This window comes from Chelon labrosus (assembly GCF_963514085.1).
Source record: "Chelon labrosus genome assembly, chromosome: 5".
Classification (NCBI taxonomy): Eukaryota; Metazoa; Chordata; class Actinopteri; order Mugiliformes; family Mugilidae; genus Chelon; species Chelon labrosus.
The window spans coordinates 3,039,362-3,059,603 of NC_140341.1; the positions used below are offsets into that span (position 1 = coordinate 3,039,362).

General features: G+C 42.3%; 1 protein-coding gene across 1 annotated transcript in view; it reads right to left on the bottom strand.

Moving 5' to 3' along the window:
• Positions 1–20,242, bottom strand: part of kcnh3 (potassium voltage-gated channel, subfamily H (eag-related), member 3) — a gene marked incomplete at its 3' end in the record, with an annotated part of 148,829 nt that overhangs the window by 26,155 nt on the left and 102,432 nt on the right. The window contains exons 4-7 of the mRNA XM_084545598.1: positions 11,523–11,662; positions 8,371–8,629; positions 5,979–6,136; positions 4,848–5,049 (exon numbers count right to left, since the gene is read on the bottom strand). Coding sequence (XP_084401724.1) covers positions 4,848–5,049; positions 5,979–6,136; positions 8,371–8,629; positions 11,523–11,662 — 759 coding nt within the window. The remainder of the gene's footprint in view (positions 1–4,847; positions 5,050–5,978; positions 6,137–8,370; positions 8,630–11,522; positions 11,663–20,242) is intronic.

Sequence of the window (20,242 nt, forward strand, 5' to 3'; positions counted from 1 at the left end):
TCTCAGGAGCTCAGTGAATTCCAGCGTGGAACTGTCATAGGATGCCACTTGTGCAACAAATCCAGTCGTGAAATTTCCTCGCTCCTAAATATTCCACAGTCAACTGTCAGCTCTATTATAACAAAATGGAAGCGTTTGGGAAAAACAGCAACTCAGCCACGAAGTGGTAGGCCACGTAAAGTGACGGAGAGGGGTCAGCGGATGCTGAAGCGCATAGTGCAAAGAGGTCGCCGACTTTCTGCACAGTCAATTGCTACAGAGCTACAAACTTCATGTGACCTTCAGATTAGCCCAAGTACAGTACGCAGAGAGCTTCATGGAATGGGTTTCCATGGCCGAGCAGCTGCAGCCAAGCCACACATCACCAAGTGCAATGCAAGGCGTCGGATGCAATGGTGTAAAGCACGCCGCCACTGGCCTCTAGAGCAGTGGAGACGCGTTCTCTGGAGTGATGAATCACGCTTTTCCATCTGGCAATCTGATGGACGAGTCTGGGTTTGGAGGTTGCCAGGAGAACGGTACATTTCAGATTGCATTGTGCCAACTGTGAAATTTGGTGGAGGAGGAATTATGGTATGGGGTTGTTTTTCAGGAGCTGGGCTTGGCCCCTTAGTTCCAGTGAAAGGAACATTGAATGCTTCAGGATACCAAAACATTTTGGACAATTCCATGCTCCCAACCTTGTGGGAACAGTTTGGAGTGGGCCCCTTCCTCTTCCAACATGACTGTGCACCAGTGCACAAAGCAAGGTCCATAAAGACGTGGATGACAGAGTCTGGTGTGGATGAACTTGACTGGCCTGCACAGAGTCCTGACCTGAACCCGATAGAACACCTTTGGGATGAATTAGAGCGGAGACTGAGAGCCAGGCCTTCTCGACCAACATCAGTGTGTGACCTCACCAATGCGCTTTTGGAAGAATGGTCAAAAATTCCTATAAACACTCTCCTCAACCTTGTGGACAGTCTTCCCAGAAGAGTTGAAGCTGTAATAGCTGCAAAAGGTGGACCGACATCATATTGAATTCTATGAGTTAGGAATGGGATGGCACTTCAGTTCATAGAATGAGTAAAGGCAGGTGAGCGAATACTTTTGGTAATATAGTGTATATATATATAATATTACAACAGATTTATCTTTATTGTCACTGTATAGACGAGTAAATAACAAAAAGTGCAAAATGAACCCAACTGTAGGGACAATGTACGACTATTGTGTTTGTATTTTACATTAATAGTATATATAAAGACTTAATACTTGCTGCCGACAGAGGGCACATACCGATCAGCCACAACATTATGACCACTGACAGGAGAAGTGAATAACATTGACCATCTTGTGACAGTTCAATGTTCTGCTGGGAAAGAAAGAAGGAAGAGAGAAAGGCAGGAAGGAAGGAAGGAAGGAAGGAAGAAGGAAGGATAAGAGAAGGACGGAAAGAAGGATAGATGTCAGGGAGGAAGGAAGGAAGGAAGGAAGGAAGAAGGAAGGAAGAAGGAAGGAAGGAAGGAAGAAACTGGGAAAATTTTGGACCTGGCAACTAAAAAAAATTCACTAGATGCCAAAATGATCAAGTATCTGTGAGATGATCCACAGAGGCCCCTCCCCTCAAAGACCCCCCCCACTAACACAACAGGACACCCTCAGAAGGTCCATGTCCATTCTCTGATGAGTCGCCACAAGGGAGACCTGCACAATACTAGGTCATAATGTAACGCCTGATCGGTGCACATGTACGATCCAGTAGTTCAGTAAACTGTGGCTTGTTTGTGGTGAATGCAGCTCAGCAAGAGTCTGCAGGGACCACCATGGGGCACGCTGCCCTTAAATTATTGATAGCCCCGCAAACACAAACTAAAACACAGCCCGACGCTTGAACACGATGATATCAGTCCTCCATTGTGAATCACAGCTGGTGTCACATAAAGGTCAGGCTGCAGCCCCGGTCTTTGTTGTCTCCTGGATTCTCCCTGTATGTCTGAATAGTTGATAGCGGGACCTCTGACATGAACTGACCACAGTGCTACTGTCTGTCATTATGTGGTGGGCTGATAGGACAATGATTGGTAGGTTGCTGCAAATCAATGAGAGACAGCAATAGAGAAAGGGAGGACGATGGAGTATACGCTCATTATGTGTCCCCTAGCAAAGAAAACACGCTCGTTTCTTGTTTTATTATACGTCCTTGTCTGTTTGTGTGACGCTTAGAATAAAACAAGACACACGGCTTGATCTTTGCCCCAGGTTACAGCCAGAAGGATTACAAACCTGCCTGCGCTGCTGCATGTCTTTATGGCCTTTTATTTTGTTGTTTTTTAATTGTATGCCAGGGCTTCATGACGCCCGCAGGATTTAAGATTCTCCACCGAGAGATAAAGAGGGAATATCAACAAAGCTGCGTCTTATTAAAAGCATCGGTCGTCGCGGGAAATGAAGACACGCAAGGGTTCTTCTTCTTCTTCTTCTTCTTCTGCGTCAGTGCTGCTGGGCCTTTGTTGTGGATACTGATTCTCTGCAGAGGTTAGACGTGTGTTATCTTTATGAGCCACGTGAAGTAGGTGGATTTGTTTGTTTTTTTTAAGGTAAAAATCTCATAAAGGGGATCAGCAACAAGATAAGAGCTCATTTAATCTGCACGTGGAAGCCCTAAAATCATTTCCTGTGCTTACAGAGTGACGGAGAGGAGCGAGGCGTCGGCTCTAACATGAGAGACAAATTAAAAAGTTTCACTCCGGTAGAGAGAACGGACCGTAAAGCTGCTTCAGGGGGAATATTTCCACCACACTCACCTCAAAGACTTGATTTAGACAAAATTTATCCAACAGGGCAATTCATTCATTCATTTGCAGCTTTTCCACATGCATCCCGTACACAGTCAGTCAATCAAATAAACAAACAAGCAAGCCAAGGAAACAATAAGTAATCACAAAATCAGTGCTCATTAAGATCAATAAAATCAGAAGTAGAAATCCAATAAATGAATAGATAACATCTTAAAAAGGTTAATCTGAAATGAGTCTGTGTTTAAAAGCTTAATAGCAGAAGGAATAAAAGACTTTAGGAAACGATCTGTCCTACTGATGGGCACATTACAGCGACGACCGGAAGGCAGCAATAAAAACTCTGGTTGGCTGATTATTGATTTTACTCTCTGAGCGACTCCTTCCTCCCACATCGAGCCCAAATTCTTCTGCTTAGTGTCAGTAATTTTTGAACATACTTTAACAATTGTGTTCGAGCTATTTCTTTTTTAAACAGTTTACTGTAAATGACTGATGCTCGGCATCGAGTGAACCGACTGAGATTGGTTTTATATTTGGATGAAAGAAGGAATAGATCAGAGGATCTTCTTCAGACTGCAGCGCCTTTTGTTCCTGACTTATCGGTGACATCAAACTGACTTTTTATTATTAGGCCCCAGTTTGTGCGGCTGATACTGTTGTCAGTAATGTGGGGGCACCACAGGGGACCGTCCTGTCTCCATTTCTGTTCACTCTTTACACCTCAGAGCTCCAGTCCAGCTCTGGGTCCTGACACCTGCTCTGTTCTCTGATGACTCTACAGTGGTTGGGTGTATTGGAGATGGACAGGAGGTGGAGTACAGGACACTGATCGGAAACTTTGTAGAGTGGTCCCAGACAGATCACATGGATCACACCAAGGAGCTGGTCATTGACTTCAGGAGGAGGAGGACACCAATGGAGCCCATCACCATCCAGGGTCTGGAGGTGGAAGTAGTGGACCACTATACCTGGGTACCTGGGAGTCCACATGAACAGCAGACTGGACTGGAGGGACAAAACTGATGCTGTGGACCCTTCTCAGGTCTTTTAATGTATGCAGCAAGTTGCTGGAGACTTTCTAACAGACTGTACTTTGCTGTAGTTTGTTGGGGGAGCAGCACCAGTAGAAAGGACATAGGTATGATCGACAAAATGATCATAAAGGCTGGTCATGTTATTGGCAGTGAGTTGGAGACGTTTGTCTCAGTGAGGGACAGGAGGACACTGGACAGACGTCTCTCCATCATGGACAATCCATCTGATCCACTCCACCAGACTATAGAGGGACAGTGGAGCTTATTCTCCAACAGACTGATCCAGCTCCACTCCCACAGTGAACACTACAGGACGTCATTCATCCACTACTCTATCCAGCTGGACAACAACAACATAACTACATGTTATTCATGTTAATGGACACTATTTCTTTTGTACATTTGTTCATATGCTAATTCTGTAATTTTCTTTTGCTTATGATATTTCTATATCATTTTACTTGTGGTTCTTAAGAGTGTTTCCTTATGTCCAACTAATCTACTCTGACAGAGCAATTTCCCTTGTGGATCAATAAAGTTTATCTAGATCTAAGTCTATTAGCCTGCATTTGGGTATTATAACGTAATGTTGTGGAAATCAAGCAGAGTCTAAAGTGCAGTCGTAGTAATTAATTTTACCCTGCAGAGGCCATTAAGATGCCCTGATGCATCACAAACTGCCCCAAAAATAAAAATAAACTAAAGGAGCAGAAGAGGAATACAAGTAGAAATAAAGAAAGAAACGTTTCTATTTATATATTTTTCTAACGGCAAATTCAGCTTCAAAGTCCTACCAGATGCTTCTCTGGACAAGAAATAGGTTTTCAGCATTTACTGTCGATGTGGATTGATGGTTGAATCTCCAACAACACTTTAAATATTCCTTTAAGAGACATTTAAAGCAGATTAAACATTTATATTAGTTGACCATTCTAGTATAAGACTAAAGCGGTGCCACAAAAACTAAAGTTCACTACACAAAAACCTTATTTTCCAGCCCTGTGCATAAATGAAGAAGGTGCCCACTGACCTATGTCCCAGGAGCCGGGGCTTTCGATCTCCTTGCGACCAATGAAGTACCAGACGCAGGCCATCCAGTGGGCCAGCAGGGCGAACATGGACATGAGCAGGGTCAGGACCACGGCGCTGTACTGGGAGTAGCGCTCCAGCTTCTGGAGCAGCCGCAGCAACCGGAGCAGCCGGACCGTCTTCAGCAGGTGGACGCCGAAGTACTGCACAGGTAGATACATAGCACATCACAGAAACCTCAGTGAAGCTTAAAGGAGAAGGAACCATTCTGCAAAAGGGATCTAGGTAGAGTCACTCAATGGAGATTTATTCTTCACATTAAACATTTTTCAGTTCAGGAGACCTGCTGCAATCACATAATTAAATGTATTGTTGGAATACATTAGTTTTAGGTTACAAATAATATCTGAGGCGTTCTGTTTTCTCACAGTATTATTGATTTTACAGGGATTTTAAATTACAGTAACTATTACAACTAATTACTACTATTAGCTAGGAGGTTATGAAACAGGGAAGAGCTACTATTAGCCTGGAGGCTAGAAAGATACGAATAGCTACAGTTAGCTGAGAGGCTAGGACGCTAGGAAGAGCTACAATTAGGTGAGAAGCTAGTAAGCTAGGAAGAGCTACTTTTAGCTAGGAAGCCATGGAGAGTTACTATTAGCTGTGAGGCTATGAAGCTAGGAAGGACTATTAGCTAGGAGGCTAGAAATCTATGAAGAACTACTATTAGCTAGGAGGCTAGGAAGCTAGGAAGAACTACTAATAGCTGGGAGGCTAGGAAGCTAGGAAGAGCTACTAGCTAGGAGGCTAGGAAGCTAGGAAGAACTACTAATAGCTGGGAGGCTAGGAAGCTAGGAAGAAGTATTAGCTAGGAAGCTAGAAATCTGTGAAGAGCTACTATTAGCTGGGAGGCTAGAAAGCTAGGATGTGCTATGATTAGCTGGGCAGATAGTAAGCTGGTAGTTAACTGTGGTAGTTAAGCACATAACATCTACACATTTCTTTTAAATATTGTGAAGAAACTAAGTGTTATAGTAGTTATAGCATTACTATTTATTTTTACTCCACATTCAAGTGTTTCTCTCTCTGCTATGTGGGGGGGGGGGGGGGGGGTCCTGAATCTTCTCACCACGCTGACGTTGAAGGCGTACAGAAGGTCGAAGGGCAGCGCAGCGATGAGATCCACAAACAGCCAGGTGGTGACGTAGTGAACACAGATGGAGCGAGCGTCGTACACCACCTGACCCGACGTGCTCACAAATGTAGTTCGAAAGTTCAGCAGTATGTCTGCAGAGGACGACAACGGGTATACGACAACATGTGTTAGTCCAGTGAGTCACATGTACAATACAAACTAAATACATGAGTGTAAAGAAAAGAACTGGTGTTTACAGTTTTATTTTGGAGCAGAGAATAACCCCGTAGCTTGCGGGTGCCCTTTACTCTCATGTAGCACCTCGAATAGTCACCAACTTTAAATAGCGTTTGTCCATCACAGCGTAAAGCAGAAAGCCAGGGACTCACTCTGTAAATTTAACAGCTCTTCAGTTAACCCGCTGTACTCCAGGTCCGCTGGTGTTACGAGTCTTTAGGATGAATTGGAGCCGGTGGAACGTTTCAATCCCACTCTCATTTGCCAAGTGAACGTATCAATAAAACCGGCTCGGCCTATTAGTCCTGACAGATGGGATATCGACTGACCGGAGTGAGGCGTTTAACTGCGGGTGGCTCGTATAATTTCACTGAAGACGTTTATTGATGGAGGGCTTGTGTTCACTCGCGTCCATTAACCCAAATTGTCATACAAGTTTCCTGCAGTTAGGTGGACAACACTGGGGACAAAGAGGCCTGTTGTTTTCTCAGTAATCACTTACAATGAGGCGTAATGGTCTATTGTGAATGGCTCATATTCTTTAATGCAGCGTGCATCATTAAAAACTTCTGCAAAACTTTTCAGTATGACTCACGAGCCACGAGGATGAACACTGATGGCTGACTTCCCATCAGCTGGCACTTAATACAATAATGAACGGAGATCTTTACAGTGGCAAGTTTGGACACGCCTACTCCCTTGGGATTGTGTTTGAGGTTTTAGATTTGGAACGGTTTCAGGTTTTATCAGCAAAGCCTCGTCAAAAGTTGAATCTCTTCCTTAAGAGCAAAGAACCATATTAACCGGCTGTAGTAATCTATATCATATCAAGAAGTCCAGGTGTGAACACTGATCTGGTGTCAGTCCACATGTGGAGGTGGTCTGGGACACATGTGACCTCCTTCCTTTGGTAGTGTGAACACACAGTGAGTCCTGGGTCACATTAAAGACCACCTACTCAACAGGGCTGATCTGAGGAAGAGGAGTTTAACTCCTTCATTCAACCACTAGTAGAAATGATCACATGAATCAGTGATGTCTGTTCATTAGTAATGAGATGTTCTTTCCTTCCTTCCTTTCCTTTTTTCCTTCATCCTTCGTTCCTTCCTTCCTCTTCTTCTTTCCTTTTATCCTCCCTCCCTTCCTTCCATCACCCCATCTTTCCTTTCTTCTCCCCTTCAATACTTCCATTTTACTTCCTTCACTCCTTCCCTTTCCTTCCTTCCTTCCACCTTTCCTTCTTCCTTTCTCCCTTCTTTCTTACCTTCCTCCCTGACATATATCTTTCTTTCCGTCCTTCTCTTATCCCTCCCTCCTCCCTCCCTTCCTTCCATCACCCCACCCTTCCTTTCTTCTCCCCTTCGCTCCTTCCTTCCTTCTTTCCTTCCTTTCTTCCCTTTCTTCCTTCCTTCCTTCTTTCCTTCCTTTCTTCCCTCCTTCCTTCTCTTCTTCCTTTCTTCCCTTCCTTCCTTTCTTCCTTCCTTCCTTCCTTCCCTTCCTTCCTTCCTCTTCTTCTTTAATTTTATCCTCCCTCCCTTCCTTCCATCACCCCTTTCCTTCCTTCCTTCCTCTTATACTTCCTTCCTTCCTCTTCTTCTTTCCTTTTATCCTTCCTCCCTTCCTTCATCACCCCATCTTTCCTTTCTTCTCCCCTTCTATACTTCTCCCTTCTCTCTTACCTTCCTCCCTGACATCTATCCTTCTTTCCGTCCTTCTCTTATCCCTCCCTCCTTCCTTCCTTCCTTTCTTCCCTTCCTTCCTTCCTTCTTTCCTTCCTTCCTTCCTCCCTCCCCTCCTTCCATCACCCCACCCTTCCTTTGTTCTCCCCTTCGCTCTTTCCTTCCTTCTCTCGTTGCTTTCTTCCCTTTCTTCCTTGGGATCCAGGTGGGATTGAACTGGTCTGCAGACGGCTCACTGCTCGACTGGATTAAGATCTGGAGAATTTGAAGGCCAAATCAACAACTCAAACCTTTTGTTGTGCTCCTTAAACCATTCCTGAACCAGGTCACAACAATCAGGGAATACTGTTTAAATGAAATCCACGTGGATGTCAGGACTGTGTGTGTTCAGGTCAAGAATATAGTTTTCATTGTTCCAAAGCCCTGACCTCATGTAACCTCTAGTGTGGAGGTTCTCCGTTCACTCTCACCTAAAATGAAGAGGATCTCTACGAGGATGTCGCTGACGCTGGGCGGGCTCCTCGGCGTACTGCTGCTGCCTTCGTCCCGACCTCCCACCACCGTGAAGCACACGTTGTAGGGCACGGTGACGGCCACGTAGAAGGTCGCCAGCAGGATCAGCCAATCCCAGCCAGCCTTGAAGGTCCCGTAGTGCAGCAGGATGAAGCGGGATTTCTGAATGGCCGCTACTTTGTACTCGGGGATCGGAGGCTTATCTCCAAACATGTTCTGAAAAGGGAGACAGACGTCAACAGCTCTCACACTCTCATATTTTTACATCTCTCTGCACTCAGCCACACACTCACTCAACCTCTTCACAAGCTGCATAAGAGGGATTATGGAGGCCTAGTGCTCATATTGTGTGTCAGGTTGAATTACAGTATGTGAAAAATCAATATGAAATGATTAGTCGTCTGCAGCAGAGCAGATGTAAAAAATCATCTGGAAAGGAAGAAAAATTTAGTCAAACAATGTGGAAAATATTATTTCTCGCGGCTTTGAGGAGACATCAAAGAAGAAAGATGTAAAATTAAAGGTTTCAACAGATAAATAAAACATGTTAGTTCTTAGTTTGAACAATTTACCAAACAATATGCGCAATTTATGAATGGGCAAGTTTAAATAAAACGTTTTCTCACAGATTTGTGTAAGGATCAGTAGTTGAATTTAACTCAACAACTTTCATCCGTCCGCTTTAGTTTCTAATTATTTTACAATTTAAGATTTTTGAATTTAAAACGTACAAGTGTAAAGACACACGCAGAGATGAAACTGGCGATTTGCATGAACCATTTCCAGAATTAAAGTAATCTTTTATTAAAAATCGCACATTTAAAATAGAAGGATTTGTTTCTTTTCAAATTAATTATATTAATTATCTTAATTTATTTAAAACATTATAGACATCCGGGACTGTCGGTCGGACAAGAGCATCGGAAAAGTGGAATCAATCAATTACTCAAGAATAGAACTTAAAACAGTGCAAGATTAGCTCCAAAGTACTTTCTTTAAGTAATATTTTATCTCGCCGGGTATTTTTTACAGGGCTGTATTGTATTTACTCAGATAACATCTTGTTCACGATGCATATTTCATCTGTTCTGTGCTTTAAAAATGTCACGTTCACCTCAATATTTGGAGGTTTTTAAAAAATACATAACCCTCCTCACTTAGTGGACGTCCCACTTGCAGGAACTGCAGAGGTCTGCATGTTTCTGTTTTTCCCTGACTTCAGCTAAATGTGGAGCTCTTTTACCCCAAAGTCAGACAGAAGTGAGGAGACCCCTGCTTGTGTCCTTCACACCATCTGTTGTTGTGTTAACTGCCCAGTTTACTGCAGCAGAATATTCTGATTGATGCAGATACTAATATTTGCAGAATTCTCTTGATTTCTGTATAAAAATGACTCAAAACAAACTCAGCAAATAGTCCTGAGATCAGACTAAGTGTGAATATTATACTTGTGTATTTGTTTATTTATGAAAAAGAGACAAGTATGGCTTTTACCTGTGAGGTGTAAAAGTCAGTGCACCTCTAGGATTAAAAGTTAATTTCAAGACTAAATTGGAAGAATTAATGAGACCCAGAGTCGTTCAGTTTGATCAACATCACGTGGACAAGACAGAAGACTATTAAGGAATGTTTAGTGGACAGATGAGACCAAAGTAGAGTAGTTTGGTTTAAATGAGATGAAACAACACTGCATCATTCCAGCATCAGAACCTCATCCCTCCATCAAACATGGGGGTGCTAATGTCCTGGTTTGGGCCTGTTCTGCTGCATCTGGACCAGGACGGCTTGTCATCATTGATGGACCAATGAATTCTGAATTCTACCAGTGAACTCTAAAAGAAAATGTCAGGACATCTGTCCATGAGCTGAATGTGAAGAGAAACTGGGTCATGCAGCAAGACAACGAGAACCAAGAACACAAGTGGTTCTACAAAAGAACGGTTAAAGAAGAACAAGGTGAATGTTTAGGAACGGCCAAGTCAAAGTCCTGACCTTAATCCAATAGAAATGTTGTTGTTGGACCTGAAGCAAGCAGTTGATGTGAGGAAACCCACCAACATCTCAGAACTGAAGTGGTTCTGTTCTGAGTAATGGGCTAAAATTCCTCCAAGCCGCTGTAGACACTGATCAGCAGTTACCATAAATATTTAGTTACGGGTAACTGCTGCACCTAGAGGTCATGGCAGGTACTGGAAACAAGGGTTCACTGACTTTTATAGCTCACTGATATTTAGCGCCACCGTGTATATACACAAATATCTAACTAAGAAAAGAGACTAACAATCAAAGAGGAGGGAAACACAAAAGGAAGCAAAAATTGACAAAAAGACACAGGAAACACAAAGTAACACAGGAAGAACCTATAACAAAACCCAAACTGAAGAAATGTCCAAAACTTAAACTCATGGCGATATCCCAGAAAAGTCTAAACTATAACAAACTATACAAATAAAGAAAATCCAAAACAAGTACGAGCCAGAATTAGAAGAAATTCCTCCAGGATGTAAATCACTCCTGGCTCCCCTGTTGTTCAGTTCAATAAACTTTGCTGCCGCTTGAGAAACAATTAAAAGTCTTTTCATTGTGATTCAGGATCTGGATAAGAGTTTCTGAAGAATCTTTTACCTCTTCAGCGTCATCATCAGTGCAAAAGCAGAAATAATAATTACAAGAGAGGCAGATTGGCACGAAACAGAGTTGAGTAAACTCAAGTGGGAAAAGCCACTTGAGTTTACTCAACTCTGTTTAATGTAAACATCACAAAACCACTTATAATGGCTCAAAGTGAAGCGAACACATTCGATCTATAAGTGTAAACGGGTTGATTTCATTCATTCCATTTATTTTACAGTAAACCAACTAAAACATGAATTAAAATTTTAGATTTCCTGGTTTCTGTGCTTCTTCCAAAACCCCAGGTTGATACACAAGGTTCATGTTTTATTCAAATGAAAGATGAAATTTGTTTGATGCAGTATAAATTTTGGTTAATGAGGGACTAGTTTCAGTTGTACTGCACACACGGTGTCCACACTCCACGGGGTGTCTGCAGATAGAAGTTAAAACTCGGTCGTGTGCGGCTGTGAATGCTAATAAAGACAAAACTCACGTTGTTGATCTTCAGTTTGCTCTTGTCTTGTTTCTGCAGGTGTCCTGACAGGTGGTAGAGCACGGCTCGGCTGCGGCGCCGGTTGGCGTTGAAGCCCGGAGGCCGAGTTACCTGGTGCACCTCCAAACCCGTCTCCTCGTCTGCAGAAGAGAGGGGAAACACGCTGAGCTACAGTCAACTCCGCAAAATCACAGGGAGGAATTTAAAGCAGGTTCTTTCTGATCCTCTGCATGTCGACTGAAACACCACAGTCCTCTCGGCCCAGAGGTAAAGCTTTGATGGAGAGCTTTCATGTCGAGGGCAGTGAAAAAATAACCTGTCGGACTTCATGAACATGGTGACGGTGAATCAACTACGTCTGCTTTTGTGGCCTATTGTCAACTCGAGTTCCTAAGGTGGAATTCGATGGCCTGGATTTAGATCCAGATCTGTCTCTATAGAAGCGGATCAATAAAAACGATCCTCGTCACCATCTCATGTCGTTCTTTTAGTTGCAGGGATAAAGAAGGAAAAGGTCAGGGATGGACCGTACAGAGGAGCCATCACTCATACAGAATAAAAATGACTCAATTTCCACTTTTCATTTCCTATTTCGATTGTTCCATAATACGATGCCACCCTCTCATGTAACCAAATCAAGTCGTTTTCGGTAAATTGGATTTGTTCATAACACCGATAATAGGATGGATCTCAAACTGATCTGTGGCTCCATCTCCCTCTCTGCACAGATCACTCAGAAGACTGTGGACGGCTAAAAGACACGTCATGGCCTGGACAAGGTGTTTGATTTCTGCCTGAGGACGGTGCTGATGGAAACAAAATGAGGTTAAGTTTTTAAAGGTTTTCCTTTTGGATAAAGCTTATAGTTATGAATGGCTGAGGTGAACTATCCCTCAGTTATGCTGCTATAGGTCTAGGCTGTTGGGGGACTTCCCATGAAGCACTTCTTCTGTCACTTTTAGCACCTATTTCTTCTTCATCTCTTTTTCTGTCTGTAACTGTCCGACATAGGATCAGGCTATAGGTTCTTTAAAGCTTCTTGAAACATTTTGTGTTGTTATTGATGCTATATACATTAGCTTTCTAGCCTCCCAGCTAATAGCAGCTCTTCCTAGCTCCCTAGTAGGGGTGTAACGGTACACACAAGTCACAGTTCAATACGTACATAGGTGTGGGGGTCACGGTTCGGTACAATGGGGGGAAAAAAAGCAACAAAAACGCACATGTATAAAACTAGCTTTTTTCATTTATTTTGAACAGACTGAAAAAAATAAAAACCACCTCCTGTTAGAAAAGTAAAAATAGAATACTATCATTTATTTTGTTCATACAGAGGAAAAGAAAAAGCACTATTTCTTGTAGGGATAAACTGAGGTAGTCAGGTAGCAACTGGCAACTTTGGTGACTTCATTAGAAGAAACTTACTCAACTAACTTGCTGCACACACGTTTTTTGTCCTCGCACCAGTGACAGACACATCGGGGCGATGCCGTCTTATGTGTGTTAGCATGTTTGATGTGTTTCCAGCGACGTACCGCACCTCCGCCAAACATCGACGGCAGACAGTCTTTGTCCGGTCCACCACTCGCGTGCCATCACCGTTATGTTGCTCCGGGAAACCAACGTGTTCCCACACTGGTGATTTAAATGAAGCTCCACACTTCTCTTAGTACATCTATGCTCCACACGCTCAATTACTTTTCTTTTTCGTCTGTTTTTAATTCTTCTGTAGACTAATGTTGTTAGTTGGCAGCTTTTAGGCTCATTACCGCCACCTGGATCTGAAAATTAAAGCCAATGCGGAAGTGCAAAAAACTGCAGTTCACTGAGTGGCCGCTTGAGGCTGCCTCCAAAAAGGGAGCAAATCCCCATAGACCCCCATGTTAAAATGCCCAACTTTACAGCAATATTAAACATGTTAACAGCCTGGTACGTGTTTGTTTATTTTTTATTAAGGTTTAAAAGGTCTCTCCACTAGTCCCTACTTCTTATATACAATCAATGGTGAGGACTCAACTTTTTCTTTTTTTTTAATAGCTACTCACTCAGATTCGCCATATGACTGCGTGCACCGAACCGTGATGCCCGTACCGTGACACTGTGGGACGAATAAATATTGTTACACCCCTACTTCCTAGCCTCCCAACTAACTGTAGCTCCTTCCAGCTTTCTATCCTCCCAGCTAATAGTAGCTGTTCCTAGCCTCTCAGCTAATAGTAGCTCTTCATAGCTTCCTAGCCTCCCAGCTAATAGTAGCTCTTCATAGCTTTCTGTCCTCCTAGCTAATAGGACCTCTTCCTAGCCTCTCAGCTAGTAGCTCTTCATAGTTTTCTATCCTCCCAGCTAATAGTAGCTCTTCCTAGCCTCCCAGCTAATAGTAGTTCATAGCTTTCTGTCTTCCTAGCTAATAGTAGCTCTTCCAAGCCCTCCAGCTAATAGTAGCTCTTCATAGCCTCCCAGCTAATAGTAGCTCCTCCTAGCTTCCTAGCCTCTCAGCTAATAGTAGCTCTTCATAGCTTTCTATCCTCCCAGCTAATAGTAGCTCTTCCTAGCCTCCCAGCTAATAGTAGCTCTTCCTAGCTTTCTGTCTTCCTAGCTAATACTTGCTCTTCCTAGCCCCCAGCTAATAGTAGCTCTTCCTAGCCCCCCAGCTAATAGTAGCACTTCCTAGCCCCCCAGCTAATAGTAGCTCTTCCTAGCCCCCCAGCTAATAGTAGCACCTTCTAGCCTCACATACAAAGTAATACAAAATTCATCTTTTTATACTAAAACGAATTCTGGACCATATCCTCTCGATTTGACCAACTTGTAAAAACTTCAGATAAAGCCTTAAATACACTTTTGCACCAAACAACAACTGCATGTTAGGAAAAAGTGTTTCAATGTCCAATTTGAGCAGAATGAGAAGAAGAAAAACTATTGTTTCCCAGAAAAAGGGAAAGACTGATGGATACATTGTCGTATTTATTTTTCCAGAGTGGAAGCTGCTCCTGCCTTAAGTGTTAAACAGAGGAGGGACGCTAAAAGCAAACTATTGATCGCATATCAATGGCACCAGCTGGCCTCATTTTGTCGTCTCCTAAAAGGGCTTTGTGTGGGGTGGGGTTAATTCTTTGCTCGTTAATAAAACACGACGGACAGAGTACATGGAGAAGGCTGCATCTAAAGCCCAGGATTGTGGATATCTCAGGGAACAACTTGTGACTACATGCGTGGGGCGTCGGGTAAAAAGGTTGCAGGTGTGGGAGAAGCCAGGCAGGACTTTAAAGGTGTCGTAGGTGTCAACTGAAGTGCTTGTTGGAAGGTTGAACGGCTTCTGAAAACCTCCTCCACACCTTTCTCAGCTTTAAACACTGACAGTGAAAAAGTAAAGACACTTTTTTTTTTAAAAGAAATCTGTGTGTGCTCCCATATCATGCCTATTTTCTAAGCCTTCTTCGAAACCATTTGGAAAAGCCTTTACTGGAAAGGAATTCTACACACTTGTTCACTTTCTAGCAACGAGCAACAAGCAACTAATGATTGTTCTCTATAGCAGTTGGTCTGAACATTATTTTCTTCATTGATTTTTCATTTTGTCTCTAAAATGCATGTGGGAAAGGGTTTCTTGTAATTCCCAAAAATCCAAGTTCTTGTCTGCAGATGACCAGTGAATAACAATCAATCAGAGAATTTGGGGCGGGGCTAAAAATAGTCGAATTTTCGCACACAATATTTAAACAAAACAGAAATAATTTTTGCCAAAATATTTGATCACCATTAGCTCAGGTTGTAGCCTGAGTCCACCCACTGGAACATAGCATAAGCTGGGTGGTATTTGTAGTAGCTCTTCCTAGCTTTCTAGCCTTCATAGCGTCTTAGCCTCCCAACTAATAGTAGCTTGTCCTAGCTTCCTAGCCTCCCAGTTAATGGTAGCTGTTCCTAGCCTCCTAGCCTCCCAGTTAATGGTAGCTGTTCCCAGCTTCATAGCCTTCCAGCTAATAGTAGCTCGTCCTAGCTTCCTTGCCTCCCAGCTAATAGTAGCTCGTCCTAGCTTCCTACCCTGACAGCTAATAGTAGCTTGTCCTGGCTTCCTAGTCTCCCAGCTAAAAGTAGCTCCTCCTAGCTTCATAGCCTCCCAGCTAACAGTAGGTCTACATAGCTTCCTAGACTCACAGCTAATAGTAGCTCTTCCTGTTTTCCCCTTTGAATGACGAATACAGACTACTGCCACCTGCTGGTATGAAGAGTTATTTCTTTTAATGTGTACACAACATCCTGTGGCATGGACGACAAAGGTATGTGGCAGCCACCTAAAGAAGGAGATGATGCATAAGTGCACCACAAGGCAGATTCTTCTCATAATATTCTACACTTACTGTTCTCTGGGGAGCTGACTATATATTTGAATTAATAAAGTCAATTAACACAGTCTGCATCTTTGTGTGACCTTTGTGTGGCTTTCCGTTGCCTTGCGTACTGAGTTAATCTGTCGGATTTTCTTATGATTTGATTTTTTTATCGTCTTAAATGTGCACCCAGCCAGCCTTTCCCTCCTCGCCCTCCCTTCCATCACGCTGACTGACTCTTTGTTTTGAAAAGGCACATCACGCTGAGCTAAGTGCCAGAAGTGAGCCATTCAGCCCGTCTGCAGACTCCCACCGAGGAGCACCGGCAGGTAAATGTGATTGTTTGTTTCGACTCCTCGCACAAAAAAAAAAGCTTTTCCTTTTCTTCATTTTCAAGGCGTGTGCCAATTCTCAGATGTTCTTAATATAGCAAAAACATGAATTTTATGTTTATGGTCATGGTAACAGCTCCAGCTTCTTGTCTCTTTCTCGCCTTCCTCCTCCGACTGATTCATTGTTTGTCCTCTGTCTCCTGTGTTGTGCACTCCGCTCCAATTTTAGTGGCTTGAATGCAAGAAGTAATAACTCATGCGGCGGGTACAACACATCCAGAGAGCATGAAAGCATTCTGCAATCATTTCTGCTGCAGAGAGGTGAGATATTCAGCCAAATGAGAGAGTGGAGGAAAATTTGAAAAGTGATTTCAAGCAGGCGTGTTTTTTTGTTTTTTTTCCCCTAGGAGACGCAAAGTTCTAAAAGCTAAAACTTTAACAGAAACACTGATTCATGTGAAGAGTCCTGGTCACTCTGCTCATCTCTGCTCGTCTCTACAGCTCTGGAATTACAGCATATAAACCTTATAATATGATGTTTTGCAGTATTGTATCTGCAGGATTGCTATTCTTCACACCTGATGCAAAACAGTCCCTTCAAGAGACTGAGCTGACTCCTCCAAGATGTTCAGATCTGATGTTTCGTTCTTCTGTTTTCAGAGGTAAGAAAGAGAAACCCCTTAAAATACCCCAAACAACTCATTATTATTTTTTTATTGGTCAGAGATCTGAAATTGATGCAGGTGAATTTATTTTTAGCCTGCAAGAAAAGCTTTACTCTAAAGCTCCTCCCATCTTCCTAGCCTAGCCTAGCACTTTCTAGCTTCACAGCTAATAGTAGCTCTTCCTAGCCTTCCATTCTAATAGTATCTCACACAATCTTCCTAGAATTTTAGCTAATAGTAGCTCTTACTGGCTTCCTAGCATTCTAGCTAACAGTAGCTCTTCCTAGCCTTTTAGCTAATAGTAGCCCTTCCTGGCTTCCTAGCATTCTAGCTAATAGTGCACTTTCAAGGAGCTGCTTTAAATCTCATTGTACTGTGTATAATGACAATAAAGGCTTTCTATTCTATTCTATTCTATTCTATTCTATTCTATTATATTCCTACCTCCCAGCTAATGGTAGCTCTTCCTAGCTTCCTAGCATTCTAGCTAATAGTAGCTGTTCCAAACATCCTAACCTCCCAGCTAATAGTAGCTTTAGCTAAAAGTAACTCTTCCTGGCTTCCTAGCATTCTAGCTAATAGTAGCTATTCCTCGTGTCCTAACCTTTTAGCCAATAGCAGCTCCTCCTGGCTTCCATAGCATTCTAGCTAATAGTAGCTGTTCCAAACGTCCCAACCTCCCAGCTAATAGTAGCTTTAGCTAAAAGTAACTCTTCCTGGCTTCCTAGCATTCTAGCTAATAGTAGCTATTCCTCGTGTCCTAACCTTTTAGCCAATAGCAGCTCCTCCTGGCTTCCATAGCATTCTAGCTAATAGTAGCTGTTCCAAACTTCCTAACCTCCCAGCTAGTAGTAGCTCTTTCTAACGTCCTAGTATTCTAGCTAATAGTAGCTCTTCCTAGCCTTTTAGCTAATAGTAGCTCTTCCTGGCTTCCTAGCATTCTAGCTTCCTACTTTCCAAGACTCCCAGATAATGGTAGCTCTTCCTAGCTTCCTAGCATTCTAGCTAATAGTAGCTCTTCCTAGTTTCCTAGCCTTTTAGCTAATAGTAGCTCTCCCTGGCTTCCTAGCATTCTAGCTAATAGTAGCTGTTTCTAGCCTCCTTGCCTCCCAGCTAGTAGTAAGTGTTGAACGACTTCCGATTTTTTAGTCGACATTTATTTTTATTTGGTGAAAGTCGAGTCACCTCAGACTTTCTTCACCTGAAAGAAGAACTTTAGCGGATGTCTTTTCAGATGCATTGCAGTAATACTTTAGTTGTATGTCAGGGTAGTATGGGCTTCACCTTTCACACACTTGATGAATCGCTGCTAGTTTGCTGCAACCCCTAGCTAGTAGTACTTAGCATCTGATGGAGACACTCATGGGAAATAGACGGTTGAAATAAACTGGAATTATCTTTGAAGCCTTTAGCAACAAGAGTTAATATGATATGATAGATTTCAACAAATGATTCCTAATTTCAACTGTGGCTTCCTCCTTCAAGTATCACATATCACATTTCACACGGCAGGATGTTTATGGTTTACCATTTAAATCAGGAAAGTCATTAATATTAATGAAATAGTCAAATTAACACATGGCCGCTTATTTAATCACGTTTACTCTGGAGATGAAACAAAAATTATTAAAATGATTAATTGATGCTTAATTGTTGTTTTGAAATTACAGTAACTGCTGCGGCACTTAACAGCTGAAGGGCAAGCGTGGTGCGTGCTGTCCCCCTGCAGCGGTGACGGCTAATTAAAGATGACTCGCTGGCTGTTGACATAATGAGGAGATTAGACAGTGAGTGTGAGCCAGTCCCTGTGAAAAAATAAACCAAGCAAAATACAACCAAGCAACCAACCTTTCCTTTTTTTTTTTTTGAGTTAAATGTCTCGTTATGTTGCAGGTTACTTACTTATAACCTAGACTCTTAGAACAGATGTGTTAAAAGCAACACAAATTGTAGGATATGGCACAACTAATGTGTCCGTTCCTTTTAACACATCTTTTGTGTCATAAATGTCAACACAAAGATGTGTTAAAATATGTCTATAAAGAAAAGCATTAATTTAAACTCAGTATATTTTTGGAAACAGGAGAGAAACATGTCATTTCTGGATGTTATTTTATTACAGTTAAATCCTTCCCCTTTCAAATCCAAATCAGATCATTAAAATTTAACTAATTTAAAAAGATCTTTGATATTTAAGATCAGATTTTATATATACACACACTATATTGCCAAAAGTATTCACTCATCTGCCTTTATACGCATATGAACTTAAGTGACATCCCATTCTTAATCCATAGGGTTTAATATGATGTCTGCCCACCCTTTGCAGCTATAACAGCTCCAGTGGTGGCGTGCTTTACACCACTACATCCGACGCTTTGCATTGCACTTGGTGATGTATGGCTTGGATGCAGCTGCTCGGCCATGGAAACCCATTCCATGAAGCTCTCTACTGTTCTTGAGCTAATCTGAAGGCCACATGAAGTTTGGAGGTCTGTAGAGATTGACTCTACAGAAAGTTGGTGACCTCTGAGAACTATGAACCTCAGCATCCACTGACCCTGCTCTGTCATTTTACGTGGCCTGACACTTTGTGGCTGAGTTGCTGTCGTTCCCCATCTCTTCCACTTTGTTATAATCCCACTGACAGTTGACTGTGGAATATTTAGTAGAGAGGAAAGTTCATGACTGGACTTGTTGCACAGGTGTCATCCTATCACAGTACCAAACTAGAATTCACTGAGCAACCCATTCCTTCACAAATATTTGTAGAAGCAGTCTGCATGCCAAGGTGTTGGATTTTATACGCCTGTGGACATGGAAGTGATTGGAACACCTGAACTCAATTATTTCGATGAGTGAGTGAATACTTTTAACAATATAGTGTATATAAAAAGTTAGGTTTGCATTTCTAAATTCACACGTGATGACAATTTTCAGTTTCATAAATCAGATGTATTGCTTCCCCGTCTAGTTTTCTAGCTATGCCTTGTGAATATAGTTTTGGATTGATATAATACATTCGCAAAAACAAAATACCAGCAATTCAACACATAAATAATGATGTTCAGGCAAAACATGGCCATGAAAAACATAAAACAGCCAACTTGGAATAAATGCAATCTTGCCTTCAGTACTGCATCAAAAACACAAAACCCATTTACAGTTTATTGAGCGTTACATCCAAGCAGCACAGTCTTGTACCTTGAGCTCAAACACAATTGACTCGTGTCAAAGCTTGTCATAATATCCAAAGGCCAAAAATCAGAACTTTTCAGCCAGTGTAATGAGTTCAGTGTCATAACGCTGGCTTTAAGCTGCCTTTACACATGTGTAGCGTCCTGGTGAATTACTTTTCAGATCAGGGCCCTGCAGGATAAAAGCTGTCTTTTCAA